Source organism: Sceloporus undulatus, chromosome 6 (genome assembly GCF_019175285.1).
Source record: "Sceloporus undulatus isolate JIND9_A2432 ecotype Alabama chromosome 6, SceUnd_v1.1, whole genome shotgun sequence".
NCBI lineage: Eukaryota > Metazoa > Chordata > Lepidosauria > Squamata > Phrynosomatidae > Sceloporus > Sceloporus undulatus.
In genome coordinates this window covers 66,384,898-66,406,515 of record NC_056527.1, presented here as the reverse complement: position 1 = coordinate 66,406,515, position 21,618 = coordinate 66,384,898, and the positions used below count along the sequence as shown (strand labels likewise).

General features: G+C 40.7%; 1 protein-coding gene across 1 annotated transcript in view; it reads right to left on the bottom strand.

The window, feature by feature from the left end:
• Window positions 1-21,618, bottom strand: part of HECW1 (HECT, C2 and WW domain containing E3 ubiquitin protein ligase 1) — a 249,198-nt gene that overhangs the window by 16,434 nt on the left and 211,146 nt on the right. Inside the window, exons 19-24 of the mRNA XM_042473588.1 lie at window positions 21,339-21,448; window positions 18,166-18,286; window positions 13,487-13,600; window positions 12,934-13,086; window positions 832-933; window positions 551-617 (exon numbers count right to left, since the gene is read on the bottom strand). Coding sequence (XP_042329522.1) covers window positions 551-617; window positions 832-933; window positions 12,934-13,086; window positions 13,487-13,600; window positions 18,166-18,286; window positions 21,339-21,448 — 667 coding nt within the window. The remainder of the gene's footprint in view (window positions 1-550; window positions 618-831; window positions 934-12,933; window positions 13,087-13,486; window positions 13,601-18,165; window positions 18,287-21,338; window positions 21,449-21,618) is intronic.

Below are 21,618 nucleotides of genomic sequence, written 5' to 3'. Positions count from 1 at the left end.
GAAATTAATCACCTGCTTCCCCCTCCCTTGCCCGTGTAGTTATTATTGTTCTCTCCTACTCATCAACCTTGGATTCCCCTAAAGAAGCAACTGACTTGTTCCACGACAACATGTAAGATAAAGGGATTGTGGACAGAACACTACAAATGAATAGAAGATGTGTACTTTCAGAAATTAATACTAGCAAATGAATTTAAATTCCTCTGTTAAACAGAAAATAACACAGTGATACTTGCTTCCATCAAACACAAATGTCACTCTAGTTTCTCCTAAATAAATATGTTATGTCAGCCTAGTTTGAGGCAGGTAACTAGGTGGCTTGGACAAGGAATCCCTTTCTGCTGGGGGGAAAAAATGCTCAACTGTACATAAACCACAATTGCTTTCATACCACTGAAAGGATTTTCAATGCAATTTGTGCTATGGAACCTTTTTAAAGTCAACCCTTCACAAATGATGTCAGAGTAGAAGAGGTTACAGTGACTAGCAGGATACACAACCAAAATTAGCATTTGAATCCCCACATTTGGGCTCATTTCTTTATCTTTACTTGATTTGCTTCTTCCCCACACACAGCTCCTATGGCTGCCTCCAACACATGAGGTTTAGCACCAGGGCTAAGAACATTTTTGAAAGCATGAACATGCTTGTTGCATACTTCACTTTTATGTACTGGGTGGGGTGCCATATACTGTAACTTGAGGGCTGGAATGAGGGCCTGGAAACCTGCTCCACTTATACAATAAGGTTATTCCTATGGATTTATTCCTAATCCCCCACCCCAAACGAGGGGAGACCATCTTGCATCAACCCTCCATTACAAATACTCACAGCCTTAACAAATGCTTTGTGACTGCCTTGTGAAAGAAAGCATCAAGAAGGTACTGGTGAATAACGAGCAAGGCCAAGGATACGAACCACTTAAACCGAAACCTGCCATCGAAAAATAAAATAATGAATGATGTGTAATTCAGGAGACCAAAATTGGAAGCATGTGTGCATATGTGTCTTCCAGTGTATGTTAACATATCGTGACCCTATGAATTTCATAGGATTTTCCTAGCAGAATACTCATAAGTGGTTTGTCATTGCCTTCATCTCAAATATAGCTTACAGTACCTGGTATCCCTTAGTGGTCCCTATCCAAGTACTAACCAGACCTGACCCTGCTTAGCTTCTAAGAAAAGACAGGACCTGGTGCAGTATAACAACCCTATGTTGAGGGCAAGTCAGATGAATTACTGACCTGCTGTTATAACCAGTTGAATGTACGAAAGCTCTTAATATAGCACTGTACAATTGAAAGGTTTTGTTAACTGGATTGCACACAAGACTTGCAACAATGAGTGATGAACATGCTTGAGCCATCCCAAAGATCAGAAATACAGAACAATTTGTCAAACTGCCAATTATTTCATAAACAGTTAATCCTTTGAACATGACCTGAACATGCCCTGAAGATTAAAGTCTCATTTCAGACATCTTACCCACATGGGAATAACTTTGTCCATCTGCACACAAGATACCTGTAGGTTTCTGTTATTTGGGAGCTGACTGTTAAGTTCTTTGAATTCCAGAGAAAGTGCTTATGGTATTACAATATATTTTAACACATGGGTGTGTGCATATGACTTTTGCACATGATTTCATACCTGAGACAAAAGTCAATTGCTTTGGCATGTTTGAAACAAAATGCTTTACTTATATTGAAATGGAGTATATTGTGGGAGGAAACAAAATACATGAAGATGGTAGGAAGGTGATTAAAGCCAGATCTTAAAGTATGTATATAAGTCAGTGTGGACCAATTTTCTCTCTAAGATTTTAACATAGGCGCTGAAGGAAAATCTCAATGAAACCTGGGCAATATTTTCCCTATTTTGACGGGAAAGAGAAAAACAGAGAGTGACGCTCTTGCAGTGCAAGAGCGCAGTCATGCTCTCACTTATTTCCATGGGGCACATATAGAAGAATTTCCCAAACTGTTAAGTGAGTAATTGTCTAATCCACTGTATTTGATTACTTGAGAGTAATTTCTTTTCTTTATCAGTAATCATTCTGTGGAAGAGGTTCTTCCATAATAGAGTCTCTTGCCTACAAAATTCTTTATTGAATATCACCAATAACAATAATAGTAATATTTAGAGACATAGCCATGTTAGTCTGGAATATCAGACTAACACCTTTTAAACTGTGTGGAAGAAGTTGTAGCATATGTTTCCATAGATTTGATCTCCTTCCTCAGATGTAGTGATAATAATTCTCTAACTTCTGTTGCCTACAGCAATAGCAATAGCAAGTACATTTCTATACCACTTATCAGTGCACTTAAGCCCTCCCTAAGCAGTTTACAAAGTGTAAGCTGGGTACTCATTTTAGCGACCTCAGAAGGATGCAAGCCTGAATCGAGTTTGAGCCCTTTCAAGTGGCTGCAGTACAGGCATTTAACCACTACACCACCAGTGCCAAGAAAACCTCATGATAGGTTCACCTTAGAGTCACCATAAGTTGCCTTAGAGTTACCATAAGTCACTACCACCACCACCACCACCACCACCTCCCTTCCTAGGCACAGAAAGCCTCCATGACACATTGATCCTGGGTATGAGCCTCACCAGTTTGAATATCCTGGGGGATTCTACAGGAAAATATTTTATTATGTGATTGATAATGTTAGCAATAGTTCACACAATTGCTTTTCCTCAGACGAATGCAAACATATGAGCAAAATTGAAAAGTTTGTTATTGGAGAGTTTGATAGCACATCAATTGCAGGCATTTATACAACTGACATAGATTCTTCTAGATTACAGCTTCATTGTGATATGCTGTTGGACATTGCAAGGGAAAGGCAAGTTAAAATTTCAGCTCTTCAGGAACTGGTTGATCCTCTGAATGGACACAAGGCAAATATCTTTGGCTTCTAATACCAGAATTGACAAAGCTGATCAAAATCACCCTTACAGTGGCAGTTGCATCATGTTCACCAGAAAGGTCATTCTCCTGCCTTTGTAGAATTGATGCTATATAGAAGACATTCCTCAGGATTGCCTTCAGAGAGGAGTATGGACTTTTTTCATCAGGCAAATCTACTGAAGGTGTCGTGTTATTTGGGTGCTGGTCTCCTATGATTCCCTCTCTTCCTTGAAACTTCCACAGTTCTGAACTTATGCATGGATGTTTGCCCACAAATGACCCTCCCTAGCTCTCTAGCTCAAATGTTAGTTGGCATTAACTTTTTGCTGATACCTTTAACACAAACACCTGCTTCCTTTCTGCCATAATCTGTTCTTTCAACACTTTGAGTAAATTGTCAACACATTTCTATACCGACCCATTTATCTGCAGGTTTTTCTGACAGTTCCCTTTATATAGCCTGACTGTATGCATGTTTACCCAGAAATAAATTCAAAAGGGGTCTTAAATCTGAGTGAGTAGTCATCCGACAGCGACCTTAGACACAAAACCTTTTCCCCCCTCGCACTATTTCTATCATCTCCAGCAGTGCTGAGAAATTGCTAGCATCTATTTAATATCCACTTCTGATAACATTCCCTGGGGCACTTGTCAGTACAGCCAGTACAGAGGAAATGTAATCAAATAAGGAACAAAACTTGAGTTTGAAATGAGCTCCACATTCCCAACTGCACTGTGCTAAAGCTCAGCAAGGGATTAATAGCCAAGGTAATAACATCCTGTTAAACTATCCTGGAACGATAACAAATGTATTAATATTTTTTTCCGGTGTTATTTTCTATTATCTTACTTTCTGACTCTCTCTAGGCTTTAGCTCTGTAATTTTGAAAAGAATATTCTTTTTTTAAAAAAATAAAGAAAGAAAGAGAAGCCAAGTTTGTTACTTGGGCCTGTTAGAGACTGCCAAAATAAAGCTGCTTCGGGTCTCTTAGGAGGTATGCTGTTTAAATGATGCATGCATCCTAAGAATCCGGAAGCTGCACCAAAGCTGCACTCCAGTGCTTAGGAATGGAGTGTGGCTTTGGTGCGACCTCCGGACTCTTAGGACCCATGCATCATTTAAATAGCATACCTCCAAAGAGACCCGAAGCAGCTTTATTTTGGCAGTCTATAACAGGCCTTGGCTTCATCCCTTTCCTCCTCATCTCGCCTTCTGCAGCGCTACAACAGTGAAATATAGCCTCCCTCAACTCAAAGCCTTGAAATGCATATTATGTAAATTATCTGCTCATTGTGCAACTCATGTAGTGGACAAACAAGTACATGCATGTAGCTAATCTTCCGCTCAAAATTACTGCTTTCCAAACAGGTTTATACATAGGAAACAGAAATGGATTTCTACATTATACTGACATTTGAGTAGCTGTACACTACAACCCTCGCATTCACAGGGAATATGTTCCAAGACTTACAGCAGATAGTATATTTCAGTGTAAGTTGATCACAGAGTCTTCCCTAAGGCCCTCCCTTCACCATCATCCAGAAGGAGAGAAAGGCAAGCCAGCTCCATCAGGCCTTGCCTGAAAAGAGGGAAGGCCCTCCCTCCATTCACCATCATCCACAGGGAGAGAAAGGTAAGCCAGCTCCATCAGGCCTTGCCTGAAAAAAAGGCCCTCCCTCCAGAGGGAGAGAAGATCAGGCCAGCTGCATTGGGCCTAATCAGAGTACCATGGTCCAGGAATCCGAGGGAGAGAAGATCTGCTGACTTTCCCCCTTCCCCACTGCCATTCTGTTCTCCTTTTGTGTCTTGACTCTTTAGACTGTAAGTCTGAGAGCAGGGAAATATCTAATTAACAAGAGCAGGGTATAAATAAATAAATAAATATAGAGTCATGCTGGAGTATCTCCAGATGCCTAGAGATACCTTTTCTCCCCAGAAGTGGGTAAATGTTGCTACACGGGCCAGTAACAGGGCGTACTGTACAATGGATTGGATGCGGACAAATAAATTGAAACTCATGCCAGACAACACAGGGGTGTTCTGGTCAGGCAAAAGGCAAATCAAGAAATAGGGATACAACCTCTGCTGGACAGGGATACACTCCCCCTGAAGATACAGGTTCACAGTTTGTGTAGACTCCTAGTGTTCAAAAATGTCATCGGGTACAAAGAGCTACACCTAGAGTATTACCTGAGGCTGGTTGCAGGGAGCATATAACTCTGTTCCAGCAGCTTCACTGGCTGCTGATTTGCTTCCAGGCACAATTCAAAGTGTTGGTTACGATGTATAAAGCCCCATATGGCTTAGGTCCAGGGTATCTGACAGACCATATCTGTCTGTATGAGCTTGCCCAGACCCTGAGAAACTACAATGTATAATCACTGTACAATGAACAATGAATATGCATGATAAGAAATAATAATATGAAAGAGTTGAAGATGAAAAAGATAAAATACCCATGATACAATACAATATTAAAGAGAGGTAATATTTGTGTAATGGGGCTGGGTTAGCTCTGACTTTAGCATTGCTAACTTCACTCCCCCTCTACCAAAGATGTTAGCAAAATTATACTTTCAAACAATTTATCTTTTTAACCCTATTAAAAGAAAAAGATTGACCTCTTACTACAGAACCATGCACACTCCCCAATGGAAATAAAACATCCAGTTAAATGTTTACCTTTTTTTGATCTAGCACTGAGAAAAAGTTTGTGTTTCTCACATTTCTGTAAATGAGCAACTGTTGTTTTATTGTATTCTACCAACTTTTCTGGCACCTGCTGAAACATTATCAAAGTGCTGTATTACTAGGAGTGAAAAGTGCTTTGTGGAATGAAAACGATACGGGAATACAATTTTAGCAACAGAGCTGTACACAACGAATATGTGCAAACATCAACTGGAAAAGTACTGATATTTCTGACAAGTACAACAATGACATTTAGAGAATTTGGGGCTTTCTGTGATTTTATATTCTTGGCATCAAATGTTGAAAGACCTGTATCACCTCACCCAGCCTTTTGAGATTTAGGGCAAGGGACGTTATTTGCATCTTTCTTGATTCTATAACGTTCTATCCCATTCACATAAATGTATAAATAAGCTTTATACCCAAGGCCTTAATATCACTTGGTACTGCAACCAAAGAAATGGCTTTGGCCTGTTACAGACTGCCAAAATAAAGCTGCTTCGGGTCTCTTTGGAGGTATGCTATTTAAATGATGCATGGGTCCTATGAGTCTGGAGGTCGCGCCAAAGCCACACTCCATTCCTAAGCACTGGAGTGCAGCTTTGGTGCAGCTTCCGGATTCTTAGGATGCATGCATCATTTAAACAGCATACCTCCAAAGAGACCCGAAGCAGCTTTATTTTGGCAGTCTGTAACAGGCCTTTATATCCACCAAAAAGCTATGCTAAAATAAAAACCAATTAGCCTTTAAAGTGCTGCCACATTGCTTCCCCCACTCCCTTCCTCCTTTTTACAAATGCTCTACTGAGTTTTCTCTTTAGCCACTTCATGCAAATGGTGGTGATTAGTGGAGACACTTAAGGGTTTAGTTGAAGTATTTAGCACTGATGAAGTTAAAGAGTTCTTTAACAGCATCACAGCTGTGTGGGCAAGGAAAATCAGCAGTGTAAATGGAGCAAATGTTCCAGGGCCTCAATGGTTAAGGGTCCCCAACTGCTGCTATAGCTACACAAATATACAAGTTCCTTATACTGTCACGTCGCCAAGAGAGAAATGCGCTGAGAAGATGGAGGCTGTTATCCTCTTTCTCTCCATTTGCTCTTGAACGGCTCATCTTGCATTAACTATCCTTACCAGTTTTATTTTCGAATTCAGAAAAAGGTAGGTGCTGTATAGAGATATAAAGATGCAGGTATTTTATATTCCTGCCATATAAATAAAGGATTTCAAGAGTTTTCCCCCCACTGATGAGATTACAAGCACAGTTTTCAGAGTTTTTCTTCCATTTAGAAACATTTTGCTGAAAAAATTGTTAGTGCAAAAACTTTGCATTTTTAACACAAAGTGTTTTTTTTTTACAAATATATTTTCACAAAAGAACCATAATTTCTTGTGAAGGACCACCTCATTCTTCATCTACCCCCTACTCCTATGTCACTGCATTTGCACCAGCAGGAAAGGCAGTCTCAAGCTTTGCAAAGCCATCTCCAACCCCCAAGATTGCAGCGCCCTTCCTCAAAGCAAGATATTGTGGATAAAGTGGCAGCTGCTCAGCCACTATTTCAGTGCAATGGCAGCAAAGGCTTCTTTCTCTGAGTAGCTTTGAAAGTTATTATATTTGAGGAAACATTGCCATCTCAGAATATGGCATGGAACAGATCCTGCAGAGCAGAGAGCCATGCAGAAACCCTGCCAGCTGCTTTCTTGCACAGCAGCTAGGTTTCCTATTTGTCCTGGAAAACCTGGAAAATCTTGGATTGATCCACCCCAAAAAGGAGCTGTGAAAAGCTGCACCTTTCCATGCCACTGCCAAGGCACCATTAGCACCCTGGAGTGGCGTGGTGATGTCTTTTGTCCCCTGCCCCGTTTGGACGTGGTGCACAAGATATGTCATCAGCATGTGTGGCGTGTGGACACACGCACACCAAAAATGGCGTTGGGGGAGTGCAGAGCGTGCAAACGCTCCGTGCTCCCCAGTCCTAATTTCAGCCCCAGGCTGCCGTAAAGTGGCGGTCTGTACCGGGCCTTTACTCTCTGGGTCTGCTTGGAAGTCTCCTTCTCTGCACACAAACTGGGGAAAAAGAATTTAAAAAGAGCTGTTAGCTTGGTACTGGTACTGTGGTTGAAATATAATGGTAGAAAATGTGCAATGATTAATGTGTTGAATTTGCATAATCAGAATGCAAACTGATAATATGCATAACTATAAAGCTTGCATATTGCATAATATGCAAATTAAATGCTCAGAAATAAGGGATTGAAATATGGCACCCTAACAACAGCAAAAACATTGCTGGCAAATGGGGATGCTGTTGAAGTGGTAGGGATTTCTGCAGGTGCTGGGTGGAAAATGTATTGTATTCGCCTTTCTCCTAATCACTCTCGTATGAGCAATGGGGCAAAGCACAATGCATGATAGACCTGGATATTTCCAGATCTTTATTTTAGGGCCCTATCAGACCTGACTTGAGAGATCTATGACTAGATTGCTCTGTCTTCACACACACACCATTTAAAAAATGACTATGAGGGCTGCTGAATTAGACTGGAGCATCAGTACTGGGGAAGGTGAACCCCAACATTATTTTATACATTGATCTCTCTCAACCTTCCATTGCTTTACCTATGGAATATGCTTTAACTATGGATGCCAGCCATGAAAGCCTTCGACTTCACTCCTTGAAGAAAACCTCAGCAAGTGCTGGATGTGTGACTAACCCCCTTTCTCTGCATTCCTCATTCACTATGTATATGTATATGCAAATAGTGGTCTTAATTTTTTTTTAAAAAAAGTCCAAAATATGAAACATTTCTGTTCCCAAGCATTTTGGATAAGGGAGGCTCAACCTATATATTTTGAAGGAACAATTGCTACTGATGGTCAATATTTGCGGCTTGCTTTCATTTATTAAATTACTTTACAAGCTATACAACAAGTTCCTTCAATTCAGTTTATTCTGATTCAGGATATGACTGTTTAGATGTGGATATAGGGGAGACCTCATTTTTTATCAAAAATAATACTGCAACACACCTACTTCATCTGGGGAGGATGCTTCTCATGTTGCTTTGAGCTGTCTTTCCCTTTCAAATATTTTTTGTAGCAGAACCATTATGAATACAGTGGGCCCTTGCCTTATGCCGGAGATCTGTTCCAGACCCACCCCCGCATAAGGCAACAAGCATGTATGCTCGAGCCCCATTGGATATAATGGGGCTTGTGCTCACATTGCGGCCGTGCGTGTGTGCCGCGGGGGCACACGCCATTCCCCTTTTGGTGATCAGCTTCAGCGTAAGCCACCTATAGTGAGCTGTCTATAGTGAGCCCGCATGTGGAGCGGGCTCACTGTATTTAATCTTTAATGCTGAATGAAATAGTTTAAAAAAAAAGCTGCATTGTTCATGCATTGGAACATTACAGAAAAGGTGTTAATTCTCAGCCTTTCCATAAAAGCAAAATACTTTCCAGTCATTATGTCTCTGTTTCCACTCAGTTTGCACAGACTTCAGCACTTTGATCTATTGACTCTGGAACTTGAATGCTTTTATTTTTTACAGAAAGAACAAGGCAAAAAGTAAGCTATTACCAAACTTTTTACTAAGCTGTTACATAAACTAGTTACAGGAGTTGAGTTGAAAAGAATGTGCATTTTCCAGTTCTTCAGTCCAGACAGCGTTAACATTTCATCTCAACCTTATTTGACATAGAAGTATTCCCTTCTATGTTCCAGGAACACCTTTGTGGGTATGCATGAACACTGGGTCTTTTCTGTGTGATTTTTCTCAGAATCTTTCTTACCTGCTGGGTTCCTCCAAGACCAGTTCTTTAAAAGTTCTCAGAAAGGGTGTTGAATTTTTTTCCCTCCCCAGTCCTAAAATCTCCACCAGACTACATGCCCATCATTGGCAAGGTCTCTCACCTATGCCAGCCTTGGACACTGTTCCATTTGCACCCTATCACCCTGGGAGCAGTAACGGAGCAGCTGGAGTTCCTTTTGCTGTAAAGCCTGGTGTGGATGAGAGGAAGAAGCAGGCATAGGTCACCACTGCTGCTGTAGAGTCAGCCCTCGGTATCGACAGGGGATCCATTCCTCCACGCCCCCATGGATACCAAAATGTGTGGATACTCAAGTCTGCGTTGTCCCCAATGGTGGCACATGCATGTAGCTGTGCTGCCATTGGGAACAACTGCATGACCATTGGAATTGCATTTGCGGTTGTGCCCATGGGAGGAGGACAAGAACCAGCAGGTGACACCCACCGTGCTCCTACCAGCCAGGCAAGAGGTGCCCAGGAAGCAGAAGGGGGCACAGAGCAGCTGGTAGGGCAGTGGGCAGAGCTGGGGGGTGCCAAGGCAGATGGCACTCATTCCATGAGAGACATGGGAGGGAAGTGGCCCCACAACCAGGTCAGCTGGGAGTCCCATAGCAGCAGCATGGCCTCCACTGAAGGCACCGCAGGCATCCCACACCCTTCCTGGCTGGCACTTGCTCCCACTGGCCAGCAAAGTTTTTCTCAGGGAAGCAGGTCACTACCTAGCTGGCCTGGGGGCTGCCTGATGGTCCTCCCTCATGTCCCTCCCATGGGCACGACTGCAAATGCATTCCCTAATGGCATCACGCACACACTGCCATTACTAATAATTACTAGGCACAGTGTGATTGGTTGATTTATTTTCTCCCAGTTAGCAGGAGGCTTGCCATCCGGGGATGCTGGAATAATTGGATAAGGAGAGTCCACTACATTTGCTCTTGAGAGAGGCTGAGGTGGAGGAAGAGGCAGTGGTGAGCTGTGTCTGCTGCATAAACAGTAGATCTAATACCAAGAAATAGGCTTTGGGGGGCATACAAGGTTATCACCCTAGGGGAAAGGGGGAGGTAGCCTGCAAAAGATTTAGGAAGTACTGGGCTAAGAACTCTTCCATCACTGCTGCCTGATCCTAGCATACCCGGAGATGTCAGAGCATAACTTAGGGTTTTCTAAGGAAAGCATTTCACAGAATCACAAAATGTTCTGCTATAAACTCTGGAGCTGCCAGAATAGGAGCCCAAAATATCGGGAAAAGTGGTTGTCACATTATGCATACATACAGCAATTTTGTTGTTGTGTAACTTTGAAACATTACTGAATTATGGTGACTCTAAGAGCAAACTTATCACAGGGTTTTCTTGGTAAGATTTGTTCAGAAGGGGGTTGTCTTTTGCTTCCTCTGAAGCTGAGAGTCTATAACTTGCCCAAAGTCACCCATTGGGTTTCCATGCCCGAGCAGGGATCTGAACCCTGGTCTCCCAGAGTCCTAGTCCAATACTTAAATCAATAAACAATGCTGGATCTCTACAGCAATTTTATCATACTGGAATGGGACAGGGACATTGTTATGGGACTTTCCTCATTTTACAGAGCTGTCAACAATACTGAGATAAATTGATAAATTTGTGTTCTTTTATAAAACATGCGTGATGCACCATATGTGTCTTTAAGTAACAACTTGGTATCCAGTCTACTAATGAACTTTCTTTCATCAGACAGAGCAAGAGAAGAAAGGAGCACACTTTGCATTCTTCACAGAAAATGGAATAAAATGATTAAAATTATTTATATCATAGGTAGAAGGAAGATAAACCATAGGATAGTGTTCTATCTACACTTGGAAATCCCAATGAGTCCTTCTGATCAAAGCTATCAAATAAAGACAGTCAAGTGACATTTTATTGACCCCATGTATAATAATAGTAGTCTGCTGTTTGCTGCCTTGAGTCCCTATATTGGTAGAAAGGTGGGATAAAAGATAATAATAATAATAATAATCCCAAGATGCCGCAAGATCCAAATATGAAAAAACTATCTGCAAGCTTAGTTATAGATTTGTTGTTGTATCATTTTAGATTTCCATTTTTGGATCTTGCAGTATCTTGGAACTAATTCTCCTCTTGATATTATAATATTAAATTAGGAATTTTATGATTTGCTGGTACCTTCTCTCAAGAGCTGCAACATTATTTTTTTGGTATACAGAATTACTGGTCTAATTCAGTGTTATTCAAAATGGTGGTCTGCATACTAGTGCTGGTCCCCAAACCATCTACTGTTAATTTCTGGAAAGCTTCCAGGAAAGAAACAAACACAGAGTAATAACAAAACAAAAAATGTCACTAGTCCTTGGCACACTGGGAAAAAAATATTGCCAGTCACCTACATCAGATAGCTTGTGAAACCCTGGTCTAGTTAACTATACAGATTTCCAATACAGAATGTTGGAGAAATGCTTTGATAATGCATGCTGGGAGTGTATTTGCACACTAGTGAATTGAGATGATAATACGTTAAGATAATAAGTCCCTCAGTGATTTTTTTTCTGATAGACATTCACTAGTATTCTCAGACTTCCATTAAGAACAGACACAGCCCCTTAGATATAAACAATCACTGATGTCTACAACCCGTATCATACATCTTATAACAAAAGAGTCTTCTCCTCGTACAAATAAGATGGTCCTACCTATAAATCTATAAACCACAGTACACATTTCACCTGAATACATTTTTTTGACTCTCTGCTTCTTACTCTCACAGGCAAATCGAACATACACTCTGGGTACCATGGAATGATTTGTGATATGAACATATAATGGAACAAAGATCAATAGTATTTAATTTACTGTGACTAAATTAATGAATTTGTACTAAGGGAGATAGGGGATTTCAACCAGGCTATAAACCAGACTGTAAAGGGATATTTCTTTCTTCCATTCACTTCAGTTTTGTGCATGTGAGCACTAGACCAATTAAAAATAATAATTGAATTTTTTATGATTTTATCAGTCAGCACTCTAATATTATTTGCTTTGGTTCTCATCATCTATTGTACATAGCTGAGCTAACTGAACTAAAATGCATGGCAGTTTAAACAAATTTAACTATACTATTCAAGGCCCTCATTTTCTGCATTTTCTCGTCCTCTCTGTCTCCCAGGTCTCCCGGGACTCTTGAGAACATGAATTGTAGGGGACTCCTAGTCTGTATTCAGCAGGTCTTAATGGCAATCCATTTTTGACACAACATACCAGACACAAATGATATATACTGCCACAAACTCAGTACATACCCAGTACACACTCAGTTTGCCACACCCTCTTCCACAACAGTAAATCACAACATGAATTATCACAAGAGAATCTCACACTCTGTTTCAATATAGATGAAATTTACATGCTACCTTATATAAAATCTGTGTCCAGTCAATGAAAGTGGTATCTTTACATGTATTAAGTTGGATTTTAAAATTAAAAGTGCTATTACATATAGTCCCTAATTAAGAAACTTACCATTCCAGGTGGTTTTCTACAAATGCTGACATGGGGCTAATCTGTACAGTGTATGTGTCATTGGCAGAATACTCAAATAGGCCATAGTATGGATTGAAGAGCTCCTGAGATAGAAGGAAGAAGAATTCTCTGGATGGACCACTGTAATCCAAGCTGTAAACACATAAAAATAATGCTTTTTACTAGTCATACACACTTTATGTCACAGGCAACTGCCACCTCCAAACATTTATGGGGAGCATGTGGTCTTCCAAAAGCTGTTGGACTGCAACTCCCATCAGTCCTTATCATTGGCAATGTTATGTAAAGCAGCTGAGTTGCAGTACACAACATCTGGAAGTCCACAAATGTACTACTGCAAAACAACCTTAACAGGTAAGTATTTTTTTTTAATATTAATTATGTGAAGAGAAGGAAAGTATGTCTTATAAAACTAAGCAAATGTCAGTGAACCTGGAAATGTTAACCTGTCATCTCTGGCAACCTCTGGCTTTACAATGTATTAATAAACTGAAGGGTTCAGAATTCACAGTATATGATTATGGCTACCCACCCTTCTTCTCCAACGAATGTGACATAGAGTTTATTTCTTTGGAGCTCCTTTCGTGAGTAGGCCATCACCTGATTGAAAGTGCCTTCTAGAAGGTGATCCCGCCTTATTATCAACCTGTAGTCAGACAGGGGAATGAAAACCAAGTATGAAAATGGGTAGTGCAGACAACAGACCATTATTGCCTTATATCAAGAATAAATAGGAACAAGTAAGTTCTAATTTAGAGATGCAAAATCCATGACGCTCCATGTATTGTTGAATTCCCAGCATCCTTCACCATGGTTATCCTGTAAGTTGATAGCAGCTACAAGGCAACAATATGTTTCCTACCCTATTCCAAATGAAAACATGTAATACTGCTGAAGCAATGGTGGAAACCGATTTGAAGCCATTTGCTCTTTTTCATGTATTAATAGATCAAAGTTAATTAAATCAATAACACAAACCAAGGGCACACAAGTTTGAGAAGCAGTGGACCAAGTCAGAGACCAGGTCAAATACTGAAATAACTCTTGGCTTGAATTCTTGGGTAAAATAAAAAGCAAAAGGGACTCACTTTTTTCATTAGCTTCCATTTTCACTGCCACCAGTACCACAGTGGTAGCTGCAGTCTCCCAGGAGCCATTTCCTCACTCTTTCCTGAACTCCCTTCCAAATGATGCTACATCATCACCCTCCCAAAGTAGCTTAATAACCATTTTAAAACATCACAAAAGGTAGTTTATTTTGCATTTTATAAAACACAAACACTGTAAAACAACTCTAGTATCTAACAAAATAGTAGCATACTGAAGACCAGAAGCGATCATGTTAGCAACTAAAACATTCTGGCATGGCCTTCTAGAAAACCTGGTTATGACCAAAGCTTTCAAACTATGTTGGTTACTGAAGGTTGATGTTAGTATATATAGTGGAAACTGATAATAATCTTTCAATGTCTTTAATACCTTATTTTTCAATGTGACTGCACATTACAAACAACTACATTTGTCCACCTATTATAAATAAGGCAATGGCAATGGTGTTCAGTATGTTTTAAAATGTTTCTATACATGTTAATATAGTTCAAAAAAGTACCCAGTCAAAATAAAAACCATCAAAACCACTGTACTGTGTTTAGGAGAAGGATTATTTGCTTTGCTGAAAAGTAGTTTAAGCTATTGCTGCTACTTTCATGGAGGAAGGTTTTAGTTTTCATAGAATAATTATGAATAATAAGCAAATGGGGAACTCTTTATGAGTGCACAGCCTCGCATTCCCTCATATACCCAACATATCGGAAAGAGGAATGCTATTTTTGAACATGATGTTTTGCTGGCCAAATAATCTAAAGTTCCCATTCTTTCTGAGCACAAGCCGTTTGCTTAGGGATGTATGACATTCAAAGCCACTTCGTGTATTATTTTCTTCACATGGGACTTTATCACACGGGGAAAATTGGAAGGTTAAATGAATGTCAATCCGGGGTCATCCATGGTATTTCATGTAATTTCACAAGAGAATATCAAACGACGTGAAATGCAAAGGAAAGGCTATCAAAACGCAATCACGAGCCATCTCAGAAATAGCTGCATTCGGAAAACGATCGAATTTATAAATCCTTTTCTACTGCAAATTTGTAGTCAATTTGAATTTGCGTTCGTATCATATGCATCTCTAGTTCGGGTATGGGATTTCCCCTGTCAAAAACAAACGACAATTCCCATTATCCTTTGTTGCGATTTTCATTCCTGTACTCCCTGGCCGAGAGGAAAGCAGAGACAGCATCTTCCTTATATGACATCCCCTGGGTAACCTGTTCTTCCTCCACCAGTCAGCAGTTTCCAGAGGCAAGGGAGGATGACAGGAATAACAACAACAAAAAAACAAGCAAAAACAAAAACAAAAAACAGCTGACATCACCACAAACGTTTGGGAAGCCTTTTCCCACCCTCGAAGCAACCAGCTTCATGTCAGTGCCCAGCCAGCAGGGGGATTCCAATCCAACCTTCAAGAGTCCCTTGCGGAGACTCCTGGGGAAGAAGCCAGACAAGAAGAACCTGAAGGAGTAGTCTGACATGTCAGAGGACAGTGACACCTTCCCATTATTCTCTTGTGTGATGCTGATGGAGGCAACAGTGACACAGAGGACAGCTGAAGTTCCCTCTGAGCTTCTAAACTGGCCCCAGGTGGAGGAACAGCAGGCCAAAGAATCCAGCAAAACCAAGAGGAACCGCACCATTAAAATCAGCAAAGCCAAAACAGCCCAGAAAAGTGGTGAGCGCTGTTCCTCAGAGAGATCACTAACGCCAATGAACTGAAATACCTAGAGAAGTTCCTTCTGAGCAAGATAAATGATGTTCATTCCCAGGAGTCTGCTGCTGAATGATTGTTTTTTCAGGTCACTGAAAAGTTTCTTCTCCTCCTTGCGCATGCCCAAACATGTAATTTTGCAGCGAAGAAGCCGATGTACTCATGTGATGATTTCATTTGCATTTGCACTGCTTTCTCTTTCGGATGGATGTTGTGTTTGTCTGTGCGTGTCATGAGCTACTACATAATTTTGTGCATTTTCGCATTGGCCCCACTTTCTTTTTCTTTCGGGATGGTGATGCATTCCTCCGTGTGAAAAAGTCCATGGTGAAGGAAAGGACAAAGGGTATTTGAGATGTCAAAGTTTCATACCAGGTTGAAGCTCTTCTCAGATTGTAAACCCTGTTTGTATACTATGTATACTATGTTTAAATGCTTAAATGTTTTTGAAAGATGTATTAAAATGGACAAAGGTTTTGTGGACTGGAGAAAAATATTAGAAACCTATCAGATGAAGTTGGCTGCAGTCCATGAAAGCTTATGTCAATTGAAGGCCAGACTTCTGTTAGTTTGTCTCAACTACAGTAGAACCATTGAAACAACTACTGAACAGTCATTTAGGTAAATCTCACTGATTTAGTGGTTCTACTCTAACCAGACTAATAATGTGGGGTTCCCCTCATGTTCCTTCTTAGCAAGGAGGAATTGCTTGTTAATTGTTAACAGGAATTCTCCTGGTATAACTTTCTGTTCATAGTACTGGTCTGGATTAAATTGCTGGGTTTTTAGAACCATTTCCATAATAAAAGTGATTTTGGATTGAAGCCAACCTGAACTTTGAATCATCTGTTTGTCCAGAAGATGCCTGAAAAGAATATGCTAAAGGCACTGTATACAGCTGACTGTCTCCTGCAAAAGGGTATGGAGAGGCAAGCCAACTGCCAAATTGCTTGGAATGTATACTATAACTATAACAGAAGAAAATCACCAAGGTCACATCTCAAAATATTCATATTCATATTCATGGAAAGAAACACAATTTTGCTGGACAAATGGAAAAAAAAACTTGATGGGAGGTCTTTGTCTTCATTACTAGTGGGTACCTAAATGGCTACTTGAAAACCAGTAGATGGTGTAGCCAGCACAACTAAACCATACAGGTACTACATTTTTAGAGATAAGGAAATTGGGAGGGGGAGATTTAGTAAAGAAATGGATCTGGGTGCATTTAGGGTTCCTTCTATGCCACCATTCCCTGTCCTACTCCCAGCTGCTGTTTCCAATAGTGTTTCCCCTCAGAGAGTTATAGATATGTTTTTAATATTGAAAACATTGCTTAGCACCTTGGGGTGGAGGAAGTGAAGTGAATCATGCTCTAGAAATAGCTTGGTCAGATTACTGCACTAGACAATAATCTATATTGCTCTGTCTTTGTGGATGCCCTTGAAATGAAATCTTAAACTTTACTCATTAAAGAACTGGGCTACAAGAATTTTAACAAGTACTGACAGGTTTGTTCAACAATCTACTGTTGGAAGAAATCTACTGGTTCTCTGTTTGTTTCATAAAGGGCATATTTCCCTCTATTCCTATGTCCACACATTATCAATGATCAAAGATCACCATTTACACTGTGCTGTTTCCACACCTACCACTCCTTTATTTCTCTCTACATTAGGGATGGGGGAAATGCATGCTGTCTGCTGCATATGTATCCTTCAGTTCAGACTCCAGCGTGGTCCCAACACTCCTCATTATTTAAAATTATTTAAAAAAAACCTTTCTGCACTCTCTAGGGCAGCCATTCCTAACCCTTTTACCCTGGAGGAACCCTTGAAATCCTTAATTTTCAGATCTCAGGGGAACTCTGCATAAACATTATGATATCTAGAGCTAAAAATAATTTTTTTTAATCATAATTTTATACTTAACCCCTAGTGACCTCTTGTGGAATCCTAATGCCTTAAAGAATCCTGGTTAAGGAAGGAGACACTAGGGGCACCAGAGGCAATTCTGCTACATTTTTGTTGCCCCATGAGCTTATTTAGGTCAATGGGTATTTTTTTAAATACATATTTAAAAAAATAGAAATGGCCAGAACAGCTTTGGTGCTAAAATTTGGTGAACTTTTTCTCTACACACTGCCTAGAGGGTGGGAGCCCCCCCCAATGGGGGTGTTGAGGGCAGCCCTCCTATAACCTGGGGGAGGCATGTGCAGCCTCCAGTCCTCTGGAAGGTGTCCAACCCTGTTCTGCCCTTTGTACTGTAAACATTCCCCAACAGTTCCTTTTTTCATCATTTATGATAATCACACAGTTATTTTCTCTCAGGATAGGAATAGTAGAAACATGGTAAATAACAGACTGGGAGAAACAATAAATACTCACTTAATTTTACCTGGACCTTGGCCATATCCTTTGGCTTCTAGTTTTCTGTAAAAATTGCGGAGCTTGGCTTCAAAATCTCTTCTGTAGGGAGAGGGTGCTCTTGCACTGGCACGCTGAAGGCCTAAGAAGAAAAAGTGGAAGACAGAGCTCAAAATGGGCTTTGATAGTTTTATACAAACAGTGTTTTTTATTTTATCAGAGCGGCTTACAATTATTATTTTTAATTAGATGGTTCCCTGCCCTCAGGCTAACAATCTAAAAAACACGACACAAAAGGAGAAGCGAACCATGGTGGGAAAGGGGATGAGGTCCAGTGGTTATTCTCTCCCTCTGAAGCCTGGACCAAGGCAGATGGACTGGAGGGAGGGCTCTTCTTCTGCAGGCTAAAAAATTTCCTATCTTTACTATCATCACTGTGTTGCCCTTTTCCTCTAATTCCTGCCCTACCAACCCTTTTCCTTCTTTTCTTTATTCAGTCTTTCTATCTTTCTTTCTGCCTTATATAACCCACATGGTGAACTGCTCCTTTTCATAGAGTATTTTTCCAGGCTGCTTTAAGTATGCTGTCATGTGCCCTTGATTAAAGAAATTCTTCCTGGATCCATCACTTTGTGTTAAGTATCATCTTGTGTCTCCCCTTCCATTTCTCTCTAAAGTTTTGGAGAGAGCAGACCTTTCCCAATTGATGCCTTATTTGATCTTAATTATGGTAGGTTTTCAAAATTTATCCAAGAGTTTCAGAAATACACACACAGAAAAAAACAATTATTTCCTCTTGAGTTTGTCATAAATAAATAATGGTAAATAATAATATATAGGAATCTATAATGTATACTTGTGATAGGATTTTGTGTCATGATAGGATGTTGTTATCTGTGACATTTACTTTAACATGCATCCCATTTATTCAGCATTTCAGAAATTTTTGTTAAGAATATAGCACATTTTGCTTTTTCTTGCACATACTTTAAAGCAAAGGAAAAGAAGGAGGTACAGAATCCCATTTCATCACCTCAATTAGACGAAATGTTGAAAAAAAGGGAAGTCATATTTGGCAAGAACAGTCTCCATAAGGTGGAAAATGACCAAATATGCCCTGATAGTGGGTAAAAAAGTGAGTACTGGAGAAGGTTCACTTTCAGATACAGAATGGCAAACTGCAGATATTCTGTTTTGGAAAACAGGAAGAAATATGCCTTGTGCAAGCAGAATTTTGCAAAACTTCTTTTGTTTTTTTAAGATTTTTCTGTGACATACAAAAGCAGGCATTTTGGCCCCAATGTGGAAAACTGGTGTGGGCTTCCCATTTTCCACACAATTTTAATATTCAAAGCCTGATGAATTTTGAGAATCATTCACAATGGCCTCTACTGCAAAATTTCAACTAGTCAGTAACCCAAACGATCTGAAGAATTCTCACTGCTCCTTTCAGAAATTCATTTTAAAAAGTGTTCTTTGGATTTTTTTGGATTGAATATGGTAGATATGATGGGGATAGCTGTATTTATTGCTAATCTATTTGCCCAGTTGGTATATAAAACAGGTGCTGGAGCAGGGCTGTCACGGGGTGATGGTGATTGGGACACTTGACAAGGGTGACATCTGCTCAGGCCCTCCCCCTGCTGCCACCTGGCAGCCCCTACCAAGGACAGCATCATGGACTCCTTCCCTTCCTACTGTCATTGCCTCCCTTCCCCAGCCACCAGCTGCTGGACAGCAGCTGCAAATCACTGCAGTTACTGGCACTCTCCCCTTCTTCTCAGCTGCTGTGGCTCTCTCTGCCAAGGGAGTGGAGAAGAAGAAGAGGTAAGTACATGCCCATTTTGACCTTTCTGCTGCCATGGCATCTCAGCTAAGGGAGTTGAGGGTTGAGTGGGCATCTGGCTGGATGAGTGAGGCAGCATGGCAGGGGAGGGAAGGCAGAGTAGTTTACTGCTGCTGCCCAGCAGTCCTTCCAGGACTGGCTGGGTGGCAAGTAGGTGACTGGGGGGATGATAGGTGAGTGAGGCAGCAGGGGAGGGAGTAAGGGAGGTAGGGCAGTCCTCCCCCTCCTCCCCTTCCAGCCCTTTACAAGCACGCAAACCAGGTGACACCAACCCTAGTAGTGTCACTGAATTGAGGTGTGATTTCTACATATAAAGAGACATACAAATAAAGATTCTGAGCAAGTACTTCTCTCCCTGTTCCACAGTTGATGGAATGCTGGAAGATAAGACAGCAGAGGGGCCCACTGTTTCTCGTCCATAATGCCCCTTCATACGACTAGGTAGAATTGCCAATCTAAATTGAGCCCTGGTGGCGCAGTGGTTACATGCCTGTACTGCAGCCATTCACTCAAAGCCACATGGTTGCGAGTTCAAGACCAGCAAAAGGGCCCAAGCTCGACTCAGGCTTGCATCCTTCCGAGGTCGCTAAAATGAGTACCCAGACTGTTGGGGGCAAATTAGCTTACTTGCTGTCCACCGCTATGATCTTTGGAATAGCGGTATATAAATAAAACATATTATTATTATTAAATAACACAAGAATCTCATTTCCATTCCTGAGGGGCAGCTTGCAAGTCTGTATGTGCCTTCAAGTTGTGTGCTGACTTTTGACAACTCCATGAATTCCATAAGGATTTCCTTAGGCAAGGAATACACAGAGGTGGTTTTGCCAGTTCATTCCTCTGAAATATAGCCTACAGCACTTGGTGTTCTTTGGTGGTCTCCCATCCCAGTACTAACCAAAGCTGACCCTATGTTCTACAGGAAATTAATTTATAACTGATTAGTTGATAATGCTGAATTATTATTCAAAGAGAAATTCAGCCACTTGAGAAAGAAGACGAAGTCGTTTCCCCTCCCTAAGTCTTCCCCACTTCAATCAAAAATAACATTTTTTAAAAGCAGAAAGCAACAATCTGACTATTGAAGCCTATACAGACAGGGAAAATAAAGCTGCTTCAGGTCACTCTGGAGGTATGCTATTTAAATGATGCATGTGTCCTAAGAGGCCAGAAGTCGTGCCAAAGCCACGCTCCAGTCCTAAGGAACAGAGAACAGCTTTGGTGCAGCTTCTGGCCTCTTAAGATGTGTATGTCATTTAAACAGCATATCTCCAAATGACTTTAAGTAGCTTTATTTTGGCCTGTCTGTATGGGCTCTATTGGTTATTAATTTCTAGTATTTTACCTGGAGAATTCTGAGGTGATGAACAAGGTGAACAGCGAGGGGAAAAGCTGTAACCAGGATGGAAAGCGGCTTGAAGGGGTATGTAGGACATAACATCTTCTTCAAAAAGGCTGACAAAGAGAGAGAAAAATAAACACTGTTCAATGTAATCCTGAAACATAATAATGAATTGCACATAATATATGCCCTGAGAAGGATGTATCTGCATACACAGAATCTATTACAGAGATGTTTTATGTCTCTCCAGCCTGAGCACTCATGCTACTTCCAAAGAGAAATA